Source organism: Sceloporus undulatus, chromosome 5 (assembly GCF_019175285.1).
Source record: "Sceloporus undulatus isolate JIND9_A2432 ecotype Alabama chromosome 5, SceUnd_v1.1, whole genome shotgun sequence".
NCBI lineage: Eukaryota > Metazoa > Chordata > Lepidosauria > Squamata > Phrynosomatidae > Sceloporus > Sceloporus undulatus.
In genome coordinates, this window is record NC_056526.1 from 165,126,937 (window position 1) to 165,153,807 (window position 26,871).

Genomic DNA, 26,871 nt, shown 5'->3' on the forward strand with positions numbered 1-26,871 from the left:
TTCTTTCTTTGTTTTTCCAAAATTAAGGTCGAGTGGGCCAGAAGTTGCTAAAGAAAAGGGCTAAGCAAACTAGGCTGCTCTTAAAGTGGCTACAAGTGGAGAGAGGTGCGGTGAAGAAAGGAAGGGATCGTGCCCTTTTCCTTCCCTCTAGACCTCTGCCAACCAGTTCCAGGACTGGCTCCGGATTAACGGGTGGCAGGATCGCAGCGTTGACTTTGAAAGAGAGGGAAGCTGGTCGTTTGGGGCATCTCTGTGCAAGGTTTGAGCTCTGAGGAAGCAGACTTGAGTCTAGGAAAGCTCCTGCTGACTAACTTCTTTCTTTCAACGAGTCTCAAAGGTTTCTCAAGATCTCTCTCTCTCTACACACTGATTCTACAGCTGTGTCTTTGAATTCTGTGCAAAGGGATCTTGTGGAATGAGTCCACATCGAAATCACAACCCAGGCATTTTGCAAAAAGATCACCTTCGCCTTAAACCGGCGGCGGCGGCGAAGTCGTTGCCCTCCGCCATTGCTTCCATTTTGCTCTGCAGGAAGCCAAGGGCTGCATCCATAACCCGGTTTGGCACCGCTTTAACTGCCCTGGTTCAAGGCTATAGAATTCTGGGAGTTAGAGTTTCTTGTGGGGCCCGGAACGGAGAACAAACTCCAACTCCCAGAATTCCATAGCCTTGAGCCAGACAAAGAGTTCAAGCGGTGCCAAACCGGGTCATTTCTCCAGTGTGGATGCAGCCAAGGCATATCTAAAGCGCGGAGGGCCTTTTACCTGGTGCAGGGCTTTCTTGCAGGGAATGGGGAGGGGAGACCAAGGAGGGGAAAGGAGAGAAAGAGTGGCTGGGGTGGGTGGGGGGAGAGAAATGGAAATCTTCCCTTCCAGCAGCTCCAGAGCCCCTGGCAGCCCTCTCCCTGGGCCCGCCTGCCTAATGTATTCCCCGGGGCTGCTGGGCATTAATTAGTTGTTTAATAGGAGTATGACTAAAAATGTAAAAGAAGGATTAGGAGCGCGGAACGTATGTCCAGCTCCTTCCAACCCACTCGAGGAGGGAAGGGAAATCGCGGGGCCCCGGCGAGGCATTTGCATTTCTCGCCAGCTGCTCACTTCAGCTGCACCGGTGGGCACAGGAGGAGCCGGACTATTCCAGAAGAAGGCCCGGCCTGGCAAAGGGATCGGAAGGGGGGGACGATGGGGCACTGTCCCAGGCCTGGCCACCCAGCCCCAGAGAGGAAAGCAAGGGCTGGGGGTGGGAGGTGGCAAGCATGCAGGGAAGGAGGGAAGTGGTCTGTCTGGGAAAGTCCAATTTCAAGTCATGGGGGGGGGGGGGAGGGAGGGGCGGGGTGTAGGAGGGGGGGGGGGGGGAGGGGGAGGGGAGGCTGTCTCGCATTCTTCAGATGGGTTCGAAGCCCCAGCAGTCCCAGCATCCAGAGAATCTGTTTACCTTTATTATTTTATCCCGGGACTGTCCTTCCTTTAATGAGGGACACAGAAACGTGGATATATTCCAGGAGGAGGCAAAGGGGGTGTCTGGTAGTTGCTGACAACCAAACAAAAGGAGACCTTTCTTTCTTTCTTTCTTTCACATGATTTTTAAGTTCCTTCCTTCCTTCCTTCCTTCTTTCTTTCTTTCTTTCTTTCTTTCTTTCCACCTCCACCCTCCCAGCCAGCCTCTCTTTGCAGAAAGAGAGAGCTTAGGGTTAACTCCAGTTAATTGGTCCTCCTCCCCAACCACTCTTGCTTTCTCCACTGAGCTACAACGACCCGACCTCTGCTTCAAGAGCATCCAAACTCCACCAGACAGTCACGCACTTTTATGGGACCAACCCAAATGCAGACTATCTTGCAAGCTGTCGAAGCTCCACCGGCAACGTGTCTATTGTGCATTCGGGTTGGTCCAATAAAGGTATCACTGTTTGGTGGGTTTTGGTTGTTCTTTTATGGGCGATATGGCCACCACGGCTACTTCTGGATATTCTCCCGATCTCTTGTAAAATAATAATAATAATAATAATAATAATAATAATAATAATAATAATAATAATAATAATAATAATTGTTGACAGTCGCTTCGGGAGGACGAAAATACCGATCGTCTGAAGCCTTTTCACACGCATAGATGTGCGGGTTTGTGTTGGGGGAGTTGTTAGAATGTGTGTGTATGTGTGTGTCCACACATCCAATAAGACACAACTTGTATCACACACAAAGACACATATGGGATAGGGAGACAGGCATATGCTAGTAGACTCTGTGTGTGTGTGTGTTGTGTTGTGTATGTGTGTGAGAGAGAGGAGATCCACCCAAGATTGATGGGCTACCCCGATTCCTCGTCTCACCCCTTCCTATAGTAGTAGCCTCATCTTAACATGATCTCTTCCTAAAACAATGAGGGGTCATAGTAGCTCCAACATGATCTTTTGCTTTGGCATGTCAGCTCTTAGGAGTATTAAGATTATCCATGGGAAAACAATCCCCCCCCCTACCCAACTCAATTTTTTTCTTCTTGATTTATAACCCCATATCTAGCCATTTACACATTTCATAAGTCCTATTGATTTCAGTGAGGTTTCCTTCCTTGTGATTTTGCCTAAGGTTTATGGGGGATGTGTCAATACATTTAGCAACATAGGGAGGGAAGTTTGTGTGTTATCAAAGCTTAGGGCGAGATCCTAACCATTCATATCGAAAGCAAGCCACGTGCCCTTAGGATTGGAGTCCCAGAAAGAATCACAATGGTATCAATTTATTTCCATTTCCAATTTTGATCCCTTTTCCAGTGGAGGATAAAGCAATCTCAAATAACCATCTTTCATTTTTATTTTTAAATAATGTGGTGTTTATTTATTTATTTATTTGCCATAAATCGAGGGAGGTCGCGGGTTTCTGAACTTTAAAACGGAAAACTTTTCATAACACGAAGTAAAAACACGGTGGGGGGGAACCCTTAGTTTGTACCACTTTGGATCATCAGTACCAAATACAGAGCAAATAAAAATAAAAATCATTTTAGGGTTTGGGGCCATATTTTAGTGCTAACACCCCCCATTCTAATGCTCTGAAACCCATTCAGCCACATTTATATCCTAACACTTTTTACAGCATATTTAAGGGGGAGGGAGCATGGGTGAGGATAGTAAGGAACAACCATGGTTTAAAACAATTTATTTATGGTTGATAGGAAAGAAGGGATTGCATGTAGCCCGGATCTGGGCAGGTTTCCCAAGACGTTATGCTCAACTAGGATTAGGGCTGCATCCACACTGTAATAATAATCCGATCTGTGACCACTTTAACTGCCCTGGCTCAATGCTATGGAATTATGGGGACTGTGGTTGGTTGTGGCAGATCAGAGCTCCGACTACAATCCCCAGAATTCCATAGCATTGAGCCATGGCAGCTAAAGTGGTCTCAGTCCCGATTATTACTAGAGTGCTGATGCAGCCTGCTTAGGACGGCAACAGAAATAAATTGTGTTCTGGGGGTAGATCTCGCTGGAAGGCGTAGAAAAGAGTTTCTTTCCCTCCCTCTGTCCTGAGACCCACCGTCCGTCCCCCCAACCCACCCCTTTTGGCCTCCATCTCTTCGGGTGAAAAAAGGAGTGATCCTGACCCCGCGTGAACCCGGTGGGTGCCACAGGCAGCGGCAGAAACTCGAGCCTTTGGGCTTCTGGCGGGGCCCCCTCTCAAGCCTTCCTTTCAAAGTGCCTAACCAGGCTGGGCTGCTTCTCTTCTCTAGCCAGCCCTCGACCCCCGACTCGCCCACTGGAGGACTCTCCCATCCTTTCTTGGGTCGTTCTTCCTTTCCTGCGACTTGACTTTGAACTCCGGAGACTGGAGAGGCTTTCCTGGCTTCTCCTTGATTCCAGCCCTCCTAGCTCCTGATCCACCCCACAGCTGGGATTAGGGGGGGGGGTCTTGATCTCTCCTTTCCCTTTGGCCTCTGGGGGGCCTTGCACCACCAACTTTCGCTACGAATGGCCACACACTTTCCCTTTCTGCCAGCCTTTGTTGCTCTCGATTCTATCTTTCGCGCTGGGTTTACTGGTGGAGCGGGAGGGGTCTTAGTTTAACAGAGAAAGCAAATAGATTTCTGAGAGAGTGTGTGTATGAAAGAGAGAGAGAGAGAAAAGGAAGGGAGGTTAGAAAGAAAGAAAGAAAGATTCCTCCATTCTTATTTCTTCTCCTCTCTCTCTCTCTCTCTCTCTCTCTCTCTCTCCCTCCCTCCCTCCTGATGCTCCACTACTTTCCCGTTCACTGGCCCAAAACAACACACTGCAGACCAACACCACCTAAACAAAATTCATTCATACATATTTAAAGTCACATAGGAAAATAAGAGAATGCATAAGAGTATGTATGTATGGTGTGTGTGTGTGTGTGTGTGGTCCAAAACACACTGCAGAAATAATCCACGTTGAGACCGCTTTAACTGCCCTGGCTCCATGCTATAGAATTCTGGGAAGTGTAGTTTGTTGTGGCCACAGAGAAAAGCTCCAGGGAGTTGGGGGGAGAGAAAGGAGGTTCCCTGGAAAGCCAGCAAGTTCAAGGAGGCGTCAGCCCTGAAGGACTTGGTAGCCACTACCCCCCTTTTTTCGCCCTCCTTCCTCAACCGTCTAGTGAGGGATTTGAGTCAACTGGCCAGGAGGAAAGCTCTGGTGGCCACACAACCCACTCCAATCCCCACAAATCCATAGCATGCGGACAGAGCAGTTAAAGGGATGTCAAAATGTGTTATTCCTGCAAGGCGGAGGAGGCGTCAGTCAGGCCTAGGGACGGCTTTCCCTTTCTCTCTCTCTCTCTCTCTCTCTCTCTCTCTCTCGCCTCGTCGCCATCTGGCTACCTCAGGGTTGTCCGACCTAGACGTCTAGACCCCTCTCCACTCTTCAGATCTGTCCCGACGTATGCCCCTCCCCGTCTCTTTCTCTGTCCCAGATCTCCTCCCCACCGCCTCAGCCCAATCTAAACCCCCCACTTTAAATGTCTTCCCTTTTCTCTGTCCCACTGCATCTGCCCGTCTAAACCACCCTAGTTCTTCAAATCCCCCCCCCCCCATCCGACGTGTGTCCCCCCCTCTCTTTCTTTCTCTGCCCCAGAGCTTCTCCCCACCACATCACCCGGTTTAACTACCCCTTTCAGATCTGTTGCCCCCATCCGAACGTGTGTCCCCCTCCCTCTCCTCTCCCAGATCTCCTCCTCATCGCATCAGCCTAGTCTAGACCCCCTTCAGATCTGCCCCCCAATCCGACGTGTGTCCCTCTCTCTTCCTCCCTTCAGATCTGTCCCTCTCTGCCACCCGACGTGTGTGCCCCCCTCTCTCTCTCCGCCCCAGATCTCCTCCCCACCGCATCAACCAAGTCTAACCCCCGCTTCAGACCTGCCCCCCCAATCCGACGTGTGTCTCCCCCCCCACCCCTTTTTCTCTTTTCTCTGCCCTGAGATCTCCTCCCCGCCACCTGGGTCCGGCTGAGCGCCCCCTGCTCTTCTCTTCTTTCCCCTCCTTCCCTCCTTCCCGCCTTCTCGTCTCTCACCTCTCTCTCTCTCTTTCTCCTCCCCTCTCTTCCTTCCTTCTCTCATAGCTCTCTCTCTCTTTCTCTCTCTGGGTCTGCTTTGGGGGTCGGCAGGGAGTTTGGTGGAATCTCTGCTGACGTCAGGCGGCTCCCCAGCCGAAGGCGAGCCTCAGACCAAGCCGAGAAGAAGAAGGAGAGCCCCAGCACAGACCCAGAACCCAGGTCCAGACTCAGACCGGCCAGAGGAAGAGGAAGAGGAAGAGGAAGAGGAAGAGGAGGAGAGTCTGCCCTGAGGGGTCCCGCAGCCGCGCCATCCAAGGCCTGCCTTCTATCCATCCCTCCTCCTCCTCCTCCTCCTCGACGGAGCGGCTTGCCAGCCAGGAGCCCACCCTGCTTCTCTCCTGCGGGGCCAGAGGAAGGGAATCTTCTCCCAGCCTGTACTCCTCGCCCGCCCCGTCCCGTCCCATCCCAGCCCGGCCTGGGAGGTTGGGGGGGCTCCGTCCGAAGCGAGCTTTCCTCCTCCTCCTCCTCGGTCCTCTTCCAGCCCCTGGCTTCCAGCGCAAGAAGGCAAGAGAGAAGACCCCCCACCCCCCGCGGAGGCTCAGCAGCAGAGGAGCGCTCCCGAAGGAGCCCCGGTAAGCGCCCCCCTTCCTCCCACACAACACACAGGCTCCCAGGCCCCTTCTCCGCGGTGTGAGACAATGCGAGTCGGGCGATTGGTTCCACTCGGGGCCGGGCCTCCCGAAGGGTGATTTGTGGGGCTCCAGCCCAAAGGGGCCGCCGGGACGCCAGACCCAGGGCTTGCCTCTGTGTGTGTGTGTGTGTGCGCGCGCGCGCGCGCGCCGTTTATTTATTATTTCCCCCAGTTATAAATCGAGGTCGGGGGTGCAGGCGTTTCTTTCCTTTCTGTATTTCTTTTCCCTCCTCCCCTTCATTTGTCTTCTCCCCCCCCCCTTCCCTTCCTCCTTCCCCAGCATTTTTAACCAGAGTCTCTTTCCTTGCAAAGACATCTGGGGAAGACTGGCCTTGAGGAACGGCCGGGGGGGGGGGGGGGGGGGGACCGAAGGGCCCAAAGGGGGAACAAGGGGGAAAAAAAGGAAGGAAGGAAGGAGGGGAAAGGGGGGGGGGGAAAAAGAGAGAGAGAGAGGGGGAGGGAGGGAGGGAGGGAGAGAGAGAGAGAGGAAGGAAGGAAGGAAGGAACGAACGAACGAAAGAAGGAACGGAGGAAGAGAGAAAGATATGGGAAGAAAGGAAGGGGAAAGAGAGAGAGGAAGAAAGGAAGAGAGGACGAGAGAGAGAGAGAGAGGAAGAGAGGAAGGAAGGAAGGAAGGAAGGAAGGAAGGAAGGAAGGAAGGGGGATTATTTAGGGGAGTTGAGAGGAAGGCCTGATCCTCAGGCCTTTCCCCCCTTTTGCAAATTCAGTGTTTTTCCAACGGCTTTCTAGCCGTTGAAGTTAGCGACTGGGGCGACAGCCAGTCCTGAACGAGGCCGATCCCGAAAGAAATGTATAATAAATTACTCCGCTCCTGGAACCGGAATAAAAACAGGAAAGAGAACAGTAAGAGAGCCATCGCTCCTCCTGCCGTTAGGAGAGCCAGAGCGGTGCCTCTTAATATTTCCACTGCAGGCCAACAGATTATTTAGCGCTAACTAGGCACAGAGTATTAACATTCGTGTATGTTGATCTTCTTCTTCTGTCGGAGTGTATTTTTAAGGCACGCAAACACACTTTTCTCCAAAACTTTGATACTTGTTTTTCTTTCCCTGGCCCTTAGCAGTCTGCAAAAAAGCGGCCTCATTTTCCGGTATTATTATTATTATTATTATTATTATTATTATTATTATTTGATTTTGGGAAAAGTTTGTTTTTATTTTTAAAAAAAAACCCCATACAAATATGTACAGACATATACTCATATGCATTCTCTTTTTCATATCTGACTTTAAATATGTTGAACTAATTTAATTAAATCACATTAAAGAAGGGGTTAGATTTAAAAAGAGGAGGGGTGAGAAAGGGGTCGTACTTTCTTATGGGGTTTGCCCAGCTTTGCAAAAGTTTCTTTGTGGTGAAGTGAACGGCACATCTTTCCGCTGAACTTGTTCGTCCCAATAGTTTTCAGAATACCTAAAATAACCTACTATTTAAAAAAAACCCTAATTATTAGGCTTTTAAACTTTCTCCGCCAATTCTTTTTACCTCAGTGACTTTGCAGGAAAAATAGCAATCATTGAGTTCAAATAATTGGATGTGTCTAAGATTTGCTGGTTTGGGCCCTTAAACAAGTCCCAGTCCAATTTCGTTTAGGGGTCACCTCCTACAACCTTCCTCCAAATCCTACTTTCTAGTATGTGATCAGACATCTTTCTTGGATGTCCCCCAGCATTTATGATCCCATTGATTATATCCTCTATGGCTCACAATATATTTAACGCAGGAAATTTCACTGCCGCCCAAGAAGATAAAATAAAAAGTGATCAGGGAAACTGGGCCAGAGATTTGGGTTTGGAGAGGCGCATAGATCTAGTACTCACAAGGTTTAGTGGCGGTTTAGTGGCAGAAAGTCTCAGGGTTAGATTTGGGCTGGTCTTTGACCGCAATAAAGATTCTGTTCTATTTTATTTATGATTAGATCGATGATTGGGTAAATCGGTTTACCATAGGCGCTTCGTGTTAATATGGAGGGACATAACTTCTGAAAACTCCCCACCTTTTCCATTCAAAGGGGCCAGGTATTTTCATCCCTTTTAACGCCTGTCAATAGCACCTAAATTAAATCTATTCATACATATTTAAAGTCATATAGGAAAAAAGAGAATGCATACATATGACTGTATCTACCTCTCTCTCTCTCTCTCTCTCTCTCTCTCTGTGTGTGTGTGTGTGTGTGTGTGTGTTTTGATCCAAATACACTGCAGAAATAATCCAGTTTGAGGCTTCCTTAACTACCCTGGCTCAGAGCTAGGGAATCCTGGGAACTGTAGTTTATTGTGCCACTAGAGCTCTCAAACAGAGAAGGCTAAATGTCTCACAAAATTACAATTCCCAGAATCGGCTAGCATTGAACTAGGGCAATTAAAGTGGTCTCAAACTGGATTATTTGTGCAGTGTATTTTGGACTATATATATTTATCATAGCTACTTGAATTCAGGTATAAATGAGTGTATAGGCAGAGGGAGCTGAGTCTTTAAGAATCGGTTTTCCTTTGGCAATCCTTTACAGGACAAAAAAAATCCCTGGGGAATTTCCTTCCCCATAAACCAGGTTAGGCTTGTCTTGCAACCCGTCTTTCCTACTCCAGAGCCCCATCAAGCCTGGGATCAAATATTCATAACCATGTTGACCGTATTCATATTCACATCCAAATATGAAGGTCTATCTTGCCAAAAGATTTTTATTCATTCATTTATTTATTTTTGAAATAAAGTACAGTAGAGAAAGGTGAGCCTTGGAGGCCGCTGAAGTTTCTGGCATGTGTTTTTAAGGAAGGGTGGTAAACCAGTGTCATAATTTTGGGAGGCAAAGGAGGCCTCCGAGAGAAAAAGAGGAGGAGGAAAGAAGTTGTACGTCTCAATTTGTTAGATAAATTAGCCCTCAAGACGGGCCTTGGGGTTGGGAGGCCGAATTTGTCATATGCGAGGTTTGTCTTGACAGAACCGGTTGGAGGGCCATCAGAAAGGCATGGAGGAGTTTCTAAATTCCCTTCCCAAATAATTTCCCCACAATTTATATATATTAGGCCTCAGGATTGCAGAGGCGTCCCATACACTCCTTTTCCTCGGGTCTCTGCGGCTTGGAATAGCAGTTAATCTGGTCCTATTAGAATCCTGTGGCTAACCTGGAACGCATCAATCCACACTGCAGAATTAACCCAGTCTGAGACTGCTTGAACTGCCCCAGGCTCAGTGCTAGGGAATCCTGGGCCCAGAACTCTCTGAAAGAGAAGGCTAAAGGTCTCACAAAACTACAGTCCCCAAGATTCCCTAGCATTGAGCCAGGGCAGTTCAAGCGGTCTCGAACAGGATTATTTCTGCCGTGTGTTTTGCCCCTATGTCTTTGAATTTAATCCAATGTAGTTTAATGTGGCATCAGAACCATCTGACAGAGAAGGCTAAATGTCTCACAAGAATTCCCTAGAATTGAGCCAGGGCAGTTAAAGCAGTCTCAAACTGGGTTATTTCTGCAATGTGTTTTGGACCTTTCAAATCAACGGAAGTCCGTAAGACTTTTCTCGCTCCTCATTTGAAAAGCCACCGATTGCCTGCCTTTAATCGAATATATATAAATTCCAAACTGCAACAAATAATCTGTACGAAGACAATTGCAAGAAAACCTGCTCAAGATTTGGATATTCTTAATTATGTAGTATTTTTCTTCTTCTTCTTTGCGGCTTTTCTCCTCCTCACCCTTGAAGGCAGGGATTATTTGCATTTAGTTACTTATATTCATTTTATTTCTGGACAGGGCTCTTTCTTTCCTCAAATCTTAGCCAGCTTCGCCAGGATATTTATATTTATCTGCTCAGTAACGATGTAAGCACCGACTAAGAAGGGGAGCCCCTGAACTCATGGAAATAGGAGAGGTGGGCTTTCAAAAAAAGAAAGAAAGAAAGAAAGAAAGAAAGGGGGAGGTTTTGAGAGAATTACTCCCAACGATGATGACATGCAAATTTTCCACCCAAATTATCATAAGTAAACATTGGAAGCCTGGGCTAATAAAATCCCATCTGTGTTACTTCATATCGAGTTAGTAAGAGAGCGCTGATAATGATTTTTGTAATATCTCCCGAACAGACATCTCAATCAGGCACTAATCCTGCGATTTCCCCCCCTCCTTCCTTCCTTCCTTCCTTCATTCCTTCCCTTCCCTCTTCATTTTATTTTCTTTTTTTTAAAAAAACCTTAGAATGACTAAAATCTTGAATTTCACAGAAGTGGCATCTCAGAGTCTGGTCTCAGGCGGCCTTCAGCAATGGGCCTTCCTTTACTCGAAGGCTGGATGGGAACTCCAGTTAGTAAGGAAATGGTATAGGTCAACCTCCTCATCCCTCTCCATCCTTCATCCTAACATACACACAAACGCACACACATAGGAGTCAACCCCTGCGAAGATACACAACAGGCTCTGAGAGGTCCTACTTCTGTTCCTACCGCCTTACTCCTTCCTAAGACCAGAAGCACCCCATTTCCTATCATAGATAGATAGATAGATAGATATTGTTCATTACAGTCATAGAGCAGTAAAATTTGCACCAGAGGCATCTAAATATGAGTTACAAATATTTACGAAAAAATACAAAAACATAAACATACAAATATGTAATCGCATAAAAAGAATTGTCGGAGAAGCGATGCTCCGTTTCCTATCGACTGCAGAAAAACTTCCATCCATCCCTCGCTTTATTTCTACCGCCCTTGTTTCCAAACTGGGCCTCCAGGCGCTTTACAAAACATAGGGAAATAACAATAAAAACTTAGTTAAAAACAGGCCCAACGTTTTTTTGAAAGTATTCGAATTAAAACCATTTAGGCAACTTATTATTATTTATTATTATTAGCATGCAACTCGCCCCTTTTTATATACACACAAACGCCTTCGGGATTAAATTAATTCATACATATGTAAAGTCATATATGAAAAAGAGAATGCATATCTTTATGTATGTAGGCCTCCGGGGGTGTGTGTGTGTGTGTGTGTGTACTCCTTAAACAATCTCTCAGCCTCAGAAGAAAGCAGAAGAAAGCCCACCTTCTGGACAAATCTTGCCAAAAAAAAAAAAAAACTGTGATAAGGGAACCCTAATTCGAAAACGATTTGAAGGCACACAGGGACCAAGTATGGCATTAAAGCCAAAAATAAGAGCCGTGCAAACACCATCAAAAGCCATTTTTGTCTTTAAAAAAACAATCAAACTCTATCTGTCTCATTCCCTCTTTTTAAGGATATCAGAGCTAGTAAGGGCCCGCTCTATGGTCTAAAAATATACATATATACTTGCAAATTTTATATATTTGTAAAATTTAAATACACACACACACACACACACACACACACACACACACCAGCACACACTGGAAAGAGGGACTCTCTGGCCAGTTTCCAAGAAAACAGCTTTCCCTAACCCCACTAAGATGGAAAGAGCAAAGTTGAAAATCCCTTCTCTTCCCTCGTCCTTATTGTAAAAATTAAAGCAATTGTTCAAAGCCTTAAATCAGACAAAGAGGTCGCCTTTCCTCAGCTTCTTCGACTCCAAGCAGCCGGACTCTGGATTTGTTTCCAGTATTTTCAGCATTTCTAGGATCGGGCTGCGTGGAAAGGAGATCCCTTACTTGAAAAAGTAGGGTGCCCTTACGTTTCCTGGGACTGGCTTCTGTGTAAATCTACCGCTTTGCCGCCCTTGTGCTTATGGATGTCAAGGGATGCCTCCACACTGCTGAAATAATCCGGTTTGACCCCACTTTAACTGTCCTGAGTCAATGGTATGGAATTCTGGGAACTGCAGTTTGTTGTAGCACCAGAGCTCTCTGACACAGGAGACTAAATGTCTCACAAAATTACAATTCCCAGAATTCCGTAGCACTGGGCCGTGGCAGTTAAACTGGATTGTTTCTGCAGTGCAGATACAGCCTCAGTATAGGGATGGATGAGGATTTTGTTTGGTCTGTTATTTTTCAGAAAAAAACTTTCCAAAATTCATATATTTCTTCATAGGTTGTTGTTGGGGGGGACTTAAGGTATATGTGGACCAACTACAATTCCCAGAATTCCATGGCACTGAGTCAGGACAGTTAAAGCGGGGTCAAACCGGATTATTTATCCAGTGTGGATGCATTTTAGAAGCCTTTAGAATCAGAGGACAGACTCCCCTCAGGCCGATCTTTAGGACAGAGGATCTGAAAAGAAGTTAGGATTCTTCGCAGGGGCAGGCTTCGGTTGTGTGCCGTTTTGTGTTTAGTTAACATTTCAGGTTGGTTAGGTAAACTGAACCGAGCTGTTTTCGAAAGAGGCCGAGGCTAAGCCTCCTTCCCCAGCATTTTAATTAAAAAGCCTGAGCCCAGCTATTTCCTCTGGCTTTCTCCCCAGCCAAGGTGGAGGCAAGGCAGATAGATAGCCTGGCTATTGCCATGACTGCTTTTGGTATCTTAACATTTTTACTTGCAAATATGTCCAACTACCGCATCCTTTAAAAAATAAATTTAAAAAAATATGCAAAGGGAAGTCCAGTCCCTCTCCTGCCCCCATTAATAACTTTATTTCCCCCAAAACGTTTGCTAGATGGGATGGTTTGTCAAGTAAGAAAGAACCCCAGAAGTCGGAGCAGGAATATGCATGATGTTTTTGCATCAAAATAAAAATTATAACAACGAAAAGTGTCACCTTAACCAAGGACAGCTTCCTGAATAAGAATCCGAATCAATGACGGTCCAAAGCTCCAAACTTGGTACAGTGTGATAGTATTGCACTAGAATCAGGTCTGTGCGGTGTGTCTATTTAGTTTTCCCAGCACAAGAATTTAAAAAATCAGAATTGAAAAACAGCTGTATGGGTGCGAATCGCCTTCATTTTCATGAAAACCCAAACATCCAGAAGGAGGGGGGGGCTGAAGGGGGGGTGGAAGCCTTAAATTGAATTAAAGAGACATATTTCATTTCCATGGACTGGGAATGTCTGCAGAAGTGTCCCCCTCTGCATTTAAATATAGAAGAAGGAAAGGCCTCTTGCACAGGTTTGCTCTGAAGTATATGTGGGTTTATTATTTCCCTCCACCAAATCCCTGTCACCTCTCAGCCCTCCAGAATATAAGAAAGGCAGCGACCTTTTTTAAAAAATGGACGGGGGGGGGGGTCAGTTTGGCCTCCTCTCCTCGCGATGCTTGAGGTTGTTCTTCCCTGACTTCCATTTTGTTTGTCCTAATGTTCAATACGTCTAATGTTTTGCAGATAACGGGTTATGGAGTCCAACTGTCGTAAACTTGTATCGGCTTGCGTTCAGTTAGGTAAGAGAGACCTTTTCTGATCGATTTTGCGCTTTAAAAGAGGACGGTTTGCTTGCTGTCGCTTGGCTTTCCTTTTTAAAGCCCCGGGATGCTCTTGAACAAAGGGACCCAGACAGTGGCAAAACTTCTGAGATCCCACCCGAATCCATAAACGAGTTCAGAATCTGAGTGCGATAATATCCACAATCCACACATCAGTGATTCTTTCATGGGGGACAATTAAAATGCACACAAATGTTTGTCGCAAGCTTTGGAAGCTCCATTGGCTTCTTCCATCAGGCAAAGGTTTGAAAAATTATAAAGGATGGGATATAATGATGTTAGTCCCACGCCTGCACTTGATCAAGATGTGGTTATTCTCAGTTCAGATGGTTCAGGTGGTTCAGATATATTTTATGGACATCTGAAGCGATTGTCGCACTAGCCGCTTAGGGTCCAGGTTTACTGAGGATGATGCAACCACGCCCTTGGGTTTCTTAGGTCGAAAACACACTACAGTAACTATCCAGTTAGAGAGCGCTTTAACTACCCTGGCTCAGTGCTAGGGAATCTTGGGAATTGTAGTCTATTGTGGCTCCAGAGCTCTCTGACAGAGAAGGCTAAATGTCTCACACGACTACAGTTTCCAGAAACTCCTAGCATTGAGCCAGGGCCCTTAAAGCGGTCTCAAACTGAATTATTTCTGCAGTGTGTTTTGGGCCTGAGTGTCACCTCTCTCCAAAGGCTGCATTGCTGGCGCTCCGGCTCAAGCCAAGGGGCACCTCCCTCTGAAATGGCACCTCTTGTCTAGAGGGACTGGTTAGATCCGGCGTTTTCTCTCTGCCCCAGAGATCTGCAAAGCTTGAGGGCAAACATTGCCTGGGTTGAGGAGGACTTGGCAGCGGGGAGTTGGTGAATGGATTTGCCCAGGCCTAGCAAGAACTTGGAGGGCATTTCCCAGGAGCGCCTCTACGAAGGAAAAGGAGGGCATTGCCCCGCCGAGGGACAATTCTCTTGCTTCCCAAAAGGAATTTTTTGCCCCCAAAATTTCTAGTGTCACATAACATCGTTCGGGGGGGGGGGGACAGAATTCTTAGAATTCAATGCCCTCTGTTGCCACATCCCAGGCATTTCTACTTGTTTAGGTTAGAGACCCCTTCCTTATCTTTAAACTTTCTTTCTCCTTCTTTCTCTCTCCCTCTCCTGTCTCTTTCCCTGTCTGTCGATCTTGTCTTTCCTTCTTCGGAAAAAACTCTCCTCCTCCCCCTCTCCATTCCCCACCTTGCACCACTCCTTTTTCTTTTCCCTCTCAGGGGTACAACCTTCTGCTGTTGAATGCCTTTTCTCCAAAGACTCCGATCTTAAAAAAGGAGAATTCACTGATTCTCCTGAGAGCAGGAAAGAAGCTTCCAGCAGCAAACTGTTCGGGAGGCAACACACTGGCGCCAACGGTGAGTTGCCTTTGCTCCTTTCTTGGGCGGCCTCCTGCCGGGATCCACACCCGATCCTACTCCCGATGCCCGCCCCTCAGATGTCCAAGCAAGGGGATCGGGTGCGATCTCACATCCCTGAGAGGATCCCACCCATCAAGGGAATAATGGGCCACAGCTTTGAGCTGGGCAAGGGCTGGGAAATGTGCATGGTGTGCCAAAGGAAGGGAAATGTCTAGTGCTCCTGCTCTGCCTTTTCGAGCTTTCTTCCCCATCTGGTGACTCGTCTGTCCTGGTCCAGTTCAGACGTTTCTCCTATCCTTTCCCCCTTCTGTTTTTCCTCCTAAAAAAAGAGTGGCCCTAAATGCAGTACAACAGCGCCCTCTGCTGCTCAGGTTTGAATGGGAAACTGGAAGGGTGAGCAATAGGAGAGGGATTTTGATGCTGAAAAATAGAGCAGAATCCAAAATCCACAAAGCAGCCTTACTTTCACTGGGCCAACTCCAAAAAATGCATCATGCAAGCATTCCAGGCTTCACTGGCTTCTTCAACATGCCTCTGAGGAATTAGGCTCAAGTCTAGGAAAACTCATGCTACCAACTTCTTTCTAGTTTTCAGTTAATTTCATAGGTGCGACTAAGATCTCTTGGCTTCTTTATCAGGCAAAGATGTTAAAAGTCATACAGGAGAAGGAAACATATCCAGAGGTAGCTGCCTTGGCCCTGTAGCAAAGTACAACAACATATTTATTTATTCAACCAACCAAAAGGTAGAAAATACATGTTGCAGACTTTCGAAGCTCCATCAGGCAAAGAAAAAATCATACAAGAGGGAAAAATATGACAATGTTAGTCACAGGAGAAGGAAGTGAGGATGTTGTCAGTCGCAGGCCTACATTTTGGGTCAGATGTTATTCTGATGTCAGATAAGATGATATTGAGGGATCTCAAGGCAGGCAGAGGGCAGTCCCCCTTCTTGGACATATGAGAACTAGGGAAAAGGGGCAAAAAAGGGCAGGTTAATAACATTTTAATTCCATTAGCAACAGAAAAGTGACTTCCAACCCACTGAGGTTGGCCAATTTACCTTGGAGTTGGCCCAATAAAGGTGTGACTGCTTTTGTGGATTTTGGATTTTGTTGCATTTTTTAATCTAAGGTACTGAATGGACATCTTGGGATACGACAGGAATGGAGGGGAAACAAGACTATCCCAGAAACTCGTTTGTTTCTGTAGCAGAACTACCTTGAATGTGTTTACTCCAAAGTAGATCCCATTGTCCTGAAGTAAAATTTTATAACCAACTCTTAAGGTTATAACCAACAATATAATCTCAAAAAAAAAATCATAACTTTAGTCCCTAATCCAAAAGGCACAATAGAACAGGGTGGCCAGACGCCCTCCTTTATCCGGACGTGTCCTACATTTCCAGCCTTCTGTCCAGGAGGAATTTCAAAATGTCCTCCATTCGGAGCATGACTAAGAAGCGTGAATATATATTTGTGGTAGTGTTTTTAGCTTTTCTTTGGAAATGTCTTTGATGGTCCTACATTTTGCGGTGCCTTGTCCTCCTTTGCGATGGTGGCATCTGGCCACCTTGCAATAGAAGCATTGCCTCTTTGGTTTCTAGGAGGAGGAAGAGGCTCCCATTGACAGCATTAGCGAAACCAGAAATTTTACCTGCACTAAAGTGGAGGAGAGGGAGGGGGAAGATCCATGCATATCACAGCAATAAATTGGGTCTGACGGCTCTCTAATCCCTGATCCTCGATCCATAGGGAGAGGCCGGATATTTATTATTATTATTATTATTATTATTATTATTATTATTATTATTGGCTCTTGAGTGCCAGTTGAGTTACTTGAAGCATATAAACCCACATTATTGAATTTGACTGGTAGGCTGCCTCCTCACTGCAGAAATAATTTGCTGTGACACCACTTTAACTGCCATGGCTCAATGCTGTGGGATTCTGGACATGGTAGGTGGTTGTGGCACCAGAATAGAGCTCCGGGACAAGAGCTCCGGGAGACCTGGGTTCGAGACCCTCTCAGTCACTTGGACAAGTCAGGTTTTCTCAGTCTCAGAGGAAAACTAGGGCAAACATTGTTTAAAAGGGAACCTTGGGTCCTCCTTAGGGTCTCCATCAGTCGAAAATGGCGTGAAGACACACAACAACCATAGTATTTGTCACAGTTGAAAGCCGGGGCTGGGATCTCCTTGCTGTTGCTGTTGTGGTGGTGGTGGTGTGCCTTCAAGTCCTTTCCAATTTATGGATGTTCATTCTACCAACTTCGGTCAAAAACACACTGCAGGAATGGTCCGGTTTGAGACCGCTTTAACTGCCCTGACACAGTGCTAGGAAATCCTAGGCATCGTAATTTATTGTGGCACCAGAGCAGAGGCTAAACGCCTCACAAAAGTATAGTTCCCAGAATTCCCTAGTATACACTCAATGGGATCTACTTCTCAGCAAGTGTTGCTTTTCCCTTTCCACTTAACACACATGGGCTGCTGGAATTTCATCTTCCATACAGCCATGAAAAGCACAGGAGCCCGCCCCGGTTTTCAGGCTGGCAACCCTACTGGAAGTACCTTCTCTGGATATTAAGAGGATTGGAAAGGAATGCCTGGCTTTGAGGGAAGGGAGTACTACAATAGCAACCTTCGTAGCCAGGGATTTTTATTTCTTGATAAAAGGTCTGTAAGGCTGCATCCACATTGCAGAAATAATCCAGTTTGACACCACTTTAACCGTCATGGCTCAATGCTATGGAATTCTGGGAACTGTAATTTCCTGTAGCCCCACAGCTCTCTGACAGAGAAGCTAAATGTCTCAACAAAAAAAACACCCCAAAAAACCCTATTATCCCCACAGTTCCTTAGCACTGAGTCACTGCAGTGAAAGCGGTGTCAAAGTGCATTATTTCTGCAGTGAGAAAAGCTGGCTTTCTTTGGACATCGTTATAGCACCATCGGTTAAGTGAAAGAGGGTTTTAAACGTCGAACCCACTTTGAAGCAGCGCAGAAACACGTTTCAGGGCACGAAACATTCTTCTGAGAAGGAAGGATGCTTTGGTCCTCTTCCATGCATTCAGGATTAGGGTTTCAAACCCTGAGTTTGGATCCGTGGATCCATGCCATTCACAACTTTTTGAGGACAAAATTGTTCCTGGCATTGGTCGCCTGTGCTCCCTTGAGCCCATTCAAATCGAAATAGGGGTCACACTCGAGTAGACCTTCTGGATACATGGGATTTACCTAGCCCTGGACTCTTCCTTCAACAATTGGCGCAATGGGTCTACTTTGAATGGAACGAAGGGAAGGTTAAGAGATGATATGATAGCTTTGTTTAAATATTTGAAGGGATGTCGCGTTGAGGATGGAGCAAGCTTGTTTTCTGCTGTTCCAGAGAACAGGATCGGGAGCAATGGATGCAAACTACAGGAAAAGAGATTCCACATCAATGTTAGGAGAAACTTCCTCAGAGTAAGAGCTGTTCCACAGTGGAAACACTGATGGAGTCTCTTTCTTTGGAGGTCTTTAAACAGAGGCTGGATGGCCGCCCGTTGGGGGTGCTTTGATTGTGAGTTCCTGCATGGCAGGGGGCTGAACTGGATGGTCCTTGGGGTCTCTTCTATGATTCTATGACCATCCAGTCCAGGGTCTCCAAGAATGAGGAAATCGCCTTCTGTGTCCTTCTGAAGAACATTAGGGGACGTTTAATCCGCCTCGAGTAATTCCAGCTCAGATGGAAGTGACTTCGAACTAAACAAAGGACCTCAGCCCTGGGAAGGCTTTTCACATGCTCTATGACCCTTCTCTCTCTCTCTCTCTCTCTCTCTCTCGCCTTGCGGAGAAACCAATGCCTGTTTTTCTAAGCATTTATGAAGAGCCCGGGGTTTTGTACCTACATGTTACATTTCCTGCCCTGCGCCATATCCTCTGGGGATGGAGGGTCTCTCTTTCGCTCCCTTCCAATCAGAAGGGAAATGCCTAGGCAAACAGACCGCGACTTTGTTTGGTTTCAACATCGCTTTCGTCTCAGCATCATGACTCTCTTGCTGCGAAATCCTCTTCTTTTTGGGAAGAAAGGCCCATTGAGTTCAGTGGGACTTACTCCCAGGAAAGTAAACATAGGATCACGGCCTGAAGACAATCTGCATCCCTTCAGATACTTGGTGAAAAGTTTGGGGGAAAAGCTGAGTCCCTGGATATTTATGCTGTGTATTTTAATACTCCAGATCTGACCGTTGGTGCTTGTTGTTCTGTGCCTTCCAGTCGACTCTCATTTATGGAGGTGCTATCATTGGGGGGGGGGGTGGAGAAATTTATTTAGAGGAGATTTGTCATTGCCTTCTGAGAGAGTGTGACTTGCCCAAAGTCACTGAGTGGATTTCCATGGCTTTAGCGCGGTTTTAGTCTCCAGAGCTGCATCCGCACTGCACAAATAATGCAATTTGACACGGCTTTAACCACAATGGCTCAATGCTATGTAATTCTGGGGACTGTAGTTTTTTGTGTCATCAGTTCTAGAAGGCTAAAGGTCTCACAAAGCTACAAATCCTGGGATTCCACAGCATTGAGCCATGACACTTAGAACCACGTCAAACTGGATTATTTCAGCAATGCAGATGCAGCCCAGAGCAAGACTTAAACAACTGTCAACCAACCATTTTATGGGCTATATAGTAACATACCTTCCAAGGCAAAGGCGGTCCACATAGCTGAAATCAAAACCTTTAGGACAACCCTCCCCAATTTTGAAGGCTTCCGTTGTTTTGGACTACAACTTTCTTCATCCTCAGCCATAAAAGCCAACGCTTGTATAGCATGGGAGGTATAGTAAAAAAAAATCTGGAAGTGAAAACCTGTTTGTGGGTGTGATCCAACCCACCCTTACCTATGCCATATGGTTTCTGTGTTTGGTGGGGGCATTAAGGCCGCGTTAAAATCCTTCCCATGGAAGTGAAAGAGACTTCAACAGGATTCAGTTTGTAAGCGATGGTGCTCTTGAATAGATAAATGCCCTTCCATACTGGATTAGAGAGCTCCTAGGATCCTTTCTTGCTTGAAGAGGGGTATGTTGGGCGTGATCCATCGCTTCCAAATTCCCATAGATGTCATTGACAGAGAGAGACTCCCTTTAAAATAAGTGAGCATTAAACGTGTTTCTTTGGGGGCTCGGGGGTCTTATGCTTGTCACTATCTTAAACTCCCTTTAGCCTGAGCATGATCAGGAAAGCAGTCCCACTAGTCCTTATTTCTGAGCAAACATGAGTCAAATTGTAGCCCTGAGCTGGTATCCTAAGGCCACCCACAGGGTCCCATAACCTAAGTCGGAAAAAAGATCTTCCTACTGAAATGAACAGGAAGCTTCACCTGGCTCCGGAAGTCTCAGTGGTTCACGGTGTTTCTACTCTTTGGAAGTACCATTCAGTCCAACTGTTATCTTCCCTTCCTTGGCTTGGGAAGGGAGCTCCATTGGAATGAATGGAGATTTTGTATGTGTCGGGTTTTTGAGCCTCCGCCGACGCTTGGATTTGAGATCCTAATGGCTGCTCTTTTCAGTCAGTCTCTCAAAATGTCTCCTGCAACTTCTCTTGAGCTTTGCCTTTTCATCCATTAAGTCCCCGTTGTGGGAGCAGGGATATGCTTATCTGACTTTGTTTTGGTTTGTTTGTTTGTTTTTTAAGGTAAAGGAAGTAGCTTCCTAAACTTTGGGTCAACATTTATGGCAGTTTCTAGGTATCAAGAAACTGAGCATCAATAACTTTCGCTCTCCAAAGCTTTCTTTAAGAGAGTAAGAGAGAGAAGTTAAACATAACAAGGACATAACAAGAGAAGTTAAACAACGTTAAGGCTGCAATCCTATCCGCAGTCACCTGGAAGTCAGTCCCATTGAACTCAGTGGGGTTTATACCTGAGTAGCCTCCCCAGATCTGCATCTACACTGCAGAATTAATGCAGTTCGACACTGTTTTAACTGCCATGGCTCAATGTGATGGAATTCTAGGATTTGTAGTTGGGTCGGGTGTGATATTTCGCCTTTGTTCTGGTGCCACAACAAACTACAGATCCCAGGATCCCATAGGACGGAGCCATGACTGTTAAAGCCGTGCCAAACGACATTAATGCTGCAATATGTCAACAGCCCAGGATTTCTCTGTCAGATTCCACAAAACGCATGCGGAACTGGTTGTTTTTGTGCAAATATTTGTGTATATATATCGTAATGAAAGGTTGTTAGGCGTCTCCGCGTGCAATCTATTAAAGCTGGAGAAGTACCAGAGTTTTCTTGGTCGAGTCCCGACACCTTGGCTGCGATCCTTGCAGTAGATATCTCTCAGAAATAAACCCAAGGGAGTTTGGTACAGGTTTTGCAGGCGTTACTTTAAAAAAAAATGCAGCACCCACAAATCCCCAGACTGCAGCTGGAATCCCAGTTCCAACTTGGATAGCCCCAGTCAACCGATAGTTGGATGGTGAGCCATTCCAACAGGATCCAATGGATCTACTTTAGTCAAGATTTAGGTCAATATTAAATCAGTCACGGACCATGGGAGTGGTTGTCTTTTTCAGACTCTGATTCCAACGTGAGTATGTCTAGGATCATAGCCACTTAAAGAAGGACAGTCCTCTTTTTAAAAGTTTAAGCCAAAACATTTTTTAAAAATAATTTTAATTCTAATGTGTTTAATTCTGTTTTAAGGAGGGATTTTGTGATATTATACATAATAAGTATTGTATGTTGGATTTTAAAACTTTGTTAGCCGCTTTGATTGTTCTTTTACAGAACAGTGGGGTACAAATAAAAGTTTTATTATTATTATTATTATTATTATTATTAAGCGTTTAGGGAAGTTTGCAACTAAAACTAAAGGCAGGAGGGAAATGGGACTGCAGTGTTTGGGCATTTAGTATTTTGATGGACTGAAAGGTTGCCCCTCTGTCCCTTTAAATGTTTAGTTTATTGGTGTTTTTTTTTTTTTAATTCAAGATCTGACACAAATTGTAAGTGGCAAACTTCGAAGTGGCATTCTTTCTTTTGGTAGATAAAGAAGAGGAAATTATTTGCTTGGCTAAGATGATCCAGCTTCCTGTCCCAAGATTTCAACATCCAAATGCAAAGTCTAGCTTGGGCAAATTCTTTGATTGGACTATAATTTCCAGAATCTGGTCCCTGGCTCTCTGACTGGGGGGGGGGGATTGGTTGGAGAGTTGTAGTTCAACCAAGGAACTTGCCTAAGTTCTGCTTTTCAATACAGAACTGATAAAGTATAAAAGCTGTGCTTTTATCAGATCATCTCTTCCAGCATTCTGTTCCCAAAAACATAGGGCAAAGGTACAGGCAAAAGGAAGGCATTTTCCAAAAACTCCGTTGATGCCAGTGAGAAATCTGAGAATATTCTTAACATAATTTCCATAGAATTTAATAGGATCTGTAGCCAGAATTTATAGGAAGTCGGTCTTATTGACCTGGATCCTGCTTCCTTCTGAGAAAGCATTGCTCTAACACTGTGAATTGATAAGAGACTTCCCAGGGTTACCTTTTGACTTGTGTGTGTCCACTGTGGAAAGGGCACTAACATTATTATAGCTTTCGTTGGGGCTTTCTCCTAAGCCACTGTGTATATGACTTCAGCCTTAAAATCCAGGTATCTTCCAATCAGGTTTGTTTAAGCAGTATGTGGAGAGCTTTATAAGAACAACATCTTAAATAGCCCTTGGTCTAATGAGCAGAAAATGCCACCACTGCAACCTTAAAGACTACTCTTACTAGAGGAGTAACTTCCATTGCATTCTATGGGACTTACTTCTGAACCATCAATTTAGGACTCCACTGACTACCAAGGAAACATTCCAGCCACCTCCAAATCCTATTTCACCAGAATTAAGTTGACCCACTGAACTTCTATTCAAGACTAGGCTTCTCCTTGAAACCTTGTGAAGCAAGAAGAAAGAAGGAAGTGCTTTTAACCATATGTAAAGTTCCTCTTTCTTATCTGGCACAATTACATACCTCCTACCCTCTGTTATTTGGTGTTTGGGCCTTCAGATTTTCCAGCAGACTTTGAGCTTTCAGAAGCCTCCAGTAGCACACTGTTGGGCTGCAATCCCAAGAAAAGTGGCACACTTAAGTTACAGTCCCAAGGAAATTTGTGTTTGTGTTACCCTTCCAGTCACCTGTCAATTTAGGGTGGCTTCACGAAATTAACAGGTGTTTTCCCCCAGCACTAAATCCTCAGGAGTGGTTTTGCCCATTCCTTCCTCTGAAATACCACCTACAGTATCTAATATTCCTTGGTGGTCTCCCATCCAAATACTAAGCAGGGCTGAAGCAATTTAGTTACCAAGGTCAGACAGGATCTGGTGCCTTTAAGTTATTTAGGTTCTTAACAAGATTTAGCTCTGCAGCAAACTCTTGAGTAGACAAGATGGGATGCACTATGGAAGGATCTGGATTTTTAAAGGATTTTAAAGGAAGGGAAGTTGCTTGATGTGATGTTAGAGGAATGAACAATGCATTATTTTTATATCCTGTTCTTCAGGTATGGTTTGATTCCAACATCAACGAGAGATGCAATATAAATAGGTGGAGATATGTGCAAGTGTGAATCTGAGAAGTGGAAGAGAACATGAAAAAGCTTCCTTGTTTATGCTATACCTCTCAAAATCTCTGAGCCAGTACAGCTATTGAGATTTGTCGTCCCCAAAAAGTAACTTCTCTAAGCTCTTTTAACATCACGTTTCTTTCTGCACCTTTGAGTCTGATATTCAGATTCACTCCTTAAAGGCTCTGGCTTGGGAAAGCATCCCAATTAAATTAGTGGCTTTGCTTCCAAGAAAATGGTTGGGAACAATTCAAAGGATATTGAAAATGAGCAACCAGGCTGTAGCATACATACTTTAAGGTCTGTGTACTGGGATCAGGGTATTTTCAGGTTCTTCTTAATGGAGCAGTTTCCCAGAGGCTATTTGTATGAGCCCAAACCTTTTAATTAGGAAGACTTAAAATCATCTTTTTTTTAAAAAAAAAATACAATTCATGAAGAGGTATTGCATCTAAGAAAAATGCCCTTTAATAAAACATAGGGAAACTAATTTGAGATTTGGTGTTGGAGAAGAGTGCTAAGAATACTTTGGACAGCCACAGAGAAAAACAAATCGATCGATTAAATTGAGGCTGTCCTACTTTGGCCACAACATGAGAAGGTATGAGAAACAAAAGACTGTAATGCTAGGAAGGCAGTAGAAAGAGAGGAAGACCATAGGCCAGACTGATGGACTCAATGGGCCAGGGGTCTGAGTTTGTAGGACCTGAGCAGGACAATGGAGGACAGGGAGTCTTAGAGATCTCTCATCCACAGGGTCATTGTGAGTCCTGCAAACTTCACTCCAGGGCAGTTAACAACAAGAGGGAAGACATGTAAGCACAATCTATTATTAAATTCCCCCCTCCTCTTGCAACAAATAGTTAACTCCTCTACTTAAATCCAGAGGATAGTCCCAACTACAGTATACCCTACTAAATCAATGGGATTTACAGAAGTGTTCATTTACCATTCAGGACTTGATTCAATAGGTTTACTTAAATTCAAAGTAGCAATTGGGTTTAGGGTTTAGGATTCCCTGAATTATTCTGAACAAAGCTTGAAGGTTTCTTTGTGGAACTATAGCTATATCTGAATTCCCAGCTGGCTGGCTGGCTGGGGATTTGGAAATTATAGTCCAGAAAATTAAATTCTCCAAGCATTGGTGCTAAGATCATATAATTTCTTTCTACCTTTTACTTTAAAAAAGCCAGTTCAAGTCTTGGTGCCCCACATATTTTGTCTCCCATTTGTCCAATATGAATGCTTGGCTATGGATTCCATATATTATTCCAGAAGCAGTGAGCCATGGCTAGAATGGTGAAAAGATACTTTGATTATATCCTTGGTTAGCCTGCTGTCTCTGCTGAGTTTCTATCCCAACAGGTGAGAGGGTGTAACCAGAGATGCCCTGAGGCTAGTTTTCAGGTGCAATAAAATCAAAAGATTTATTTAATATTGTAGGAAGCACATGTTCTTCAAGTCATAAAAGATGAGAACATGCTACACCAGAAATGTTTCTAAAAGAATACATGTTCATGATTTATGGGGAGAAGTAAAAGAAAAGGAACACTGAATGCAGAAGTAAAATGTGAAGCATGCAATGACTGCACAGATAAAATACAATTGTAACCATAACCCACAAGGTCAGGGAGGGAAACCGTTGCATGCAAAGATTAAACAGACAAAGTAAATTGCAATGCAATTATGAAGTTTATTAAAGAAATAAAATGAAATGAAATGAATGAGACCATCAAGTTAAAAAAATGTGATGTGAAAAAATTATATCAAGCAAAATGACAATCTGCAAAAAAAATTGAATAAGGGAATCAATTCAAATAGCTATGAGATGCAAAACATGTCATCAGGCAAGATGAACAGCAGTTTGAATTGTTGCTTAGCTCCACCTAAATTCCCACCAGTCTAGACTAGTTAAGTGAAGATCCTAACATTTCAACTGTATAGGTATGTAGCCTAACGAATCAAAAATCTTCCTAATGGTATATCAATGTGAGTCCTGCAAACTTCACAGGAGCACCATCCTATATACCATGAAGAAAAGTAGAAAATCCCATCTCTGAGGGACTCAAAGTAAGGGACTCAAAAATGGTCCAGGCAAAGGAAGCTGAGAAAAATATACAGTAATAAAATGATGAGGCCAAACCCTTGCGGAGTAGAGGTTGTGACAAACTAAATATACATTTAAGTTAAATAAAAGAAAGAAAATGTGGGAGCTTGGGAGAAAGTTGAATCTATTTCCAGCCGTTCAGGAGCCAAATATCCAGCCCCAACAAGCTGACTTGGGAAGAAATGGCCCAGAACAGCCTCAAAGCCAAGAAGAGACATGTTCAGAAGAAAGGAAAGCCTTCTTCTTTCAAAAACAGGCCAAAAACAAAGCAAACTAAGGCCCTGAAGGCCCTCAGAGCAGGTAAAATCTGCTCAGTCAAAAACAACAGAGCTGAGCAGAAAGGAAAAGATTAAGTAAGGAAAAGAGGAGAGAAAGTGAGCTCCTCTCCTTGGATGCAGCCATTTCTTGATTTGCTGCTGATGCTCCTAAATTTTGTGATTGGCTTCTTATCCCCAGATGTTCATTGGAAAATTCAGTTCTGAATTGGTGAATGACCTAATTTCAAGAAGGTGTTGTAAATATTCCCTGCAAAACAGGTTTTCATTGTTTTAGGAAGTTGGCATAACCCTCTGCTTTTTTAGGGTACAGAGGAATATCCCACACTTATGGAGTGACTGGAAAAAGTTGCAAACTTTATCTCTCCTTCTCCTTTTATTGTCTTTTGTATTTGAACATATATATATATATATATATATATATATATAGAGAGAGAGAGAGAGAGAGAGAGAGAGAGAGATCTTGTAGCACCTTTGAGACTAACTGAAATAAAGAAGTTGGCAGCATGAGCTTTCGTAGATTTCAGTCTACCTCCTCAGATGCATCTACAATATATATAGTAATCATAACTGCCTTTAGCTTCATCATCTCGGACTCCAGGCAGTTTGTGAATCAAAGTGTCATCCTTGTACTCCCTCAGACACTGAAATCCCACAAAAGATTTGTTGTTGTGAGCCTTCAAGTCCTTTCTGACTGATGGTGGAGAAGGTATCATAGATTTTTCTTGGCAAGATTTCTTCAGAGGAGGTTTGTCATTGCCTTCTTTTGAAGCTAGGGAATATGACATGCCCAAGATCATAAAGTGGGTTTCAGTGGCTGAGCAAGGATTCAAACTCTGCTTTCCCGGAATCCTAGTTCAAACATTCAAACTACACCATGCTGGCTCAGAAAAGGTACTTGAATATTATCCACTTGTTCCATCTATTATGATTTGGCAAAAGGGATGATCTGAACAGCCTTCTAAGGA

At 44.7% G+C, this 26,871-nt stretch overlaps 1 protein-coding gene across 2 annotated transcripts in view; it reads left to right on the forward strand.

Moving 5' to 3' along the window:
• Positions 1 to 5,578: 5,578 nt before the first annotated feature.
• Positions 5,579 to 26,871, forward strand: part of PITX2 (paired like homeodomain 2) — a 48,862-nt gene continuing 27,569 nt past the window's right edge. The window contains exons 1-3 of one of the 2 annotated variants that reach the window (XM_042470154.1): positions 5,579 to 6,134; positions 13,442 to 13,497; positions 14,790 to 14,927. In XM_042470154.1, the coding sequence (XP_042326088.1) occupies positions 13,452 to 13,497; positions 14,790 to 14,927 (184 nt within the window). In that variant the 5' untranslated portion in view covers positions 5,579 to 6,134; positions 13,442 to 13,451. The remainder of the gene's footprint in view (positions 6,135 to 13,441; positions 13,498 to 14,789; positions 14,928 to 26,871) is intronic. The other variant, XM_042470155.1, reaches the window with a different exon arrangement.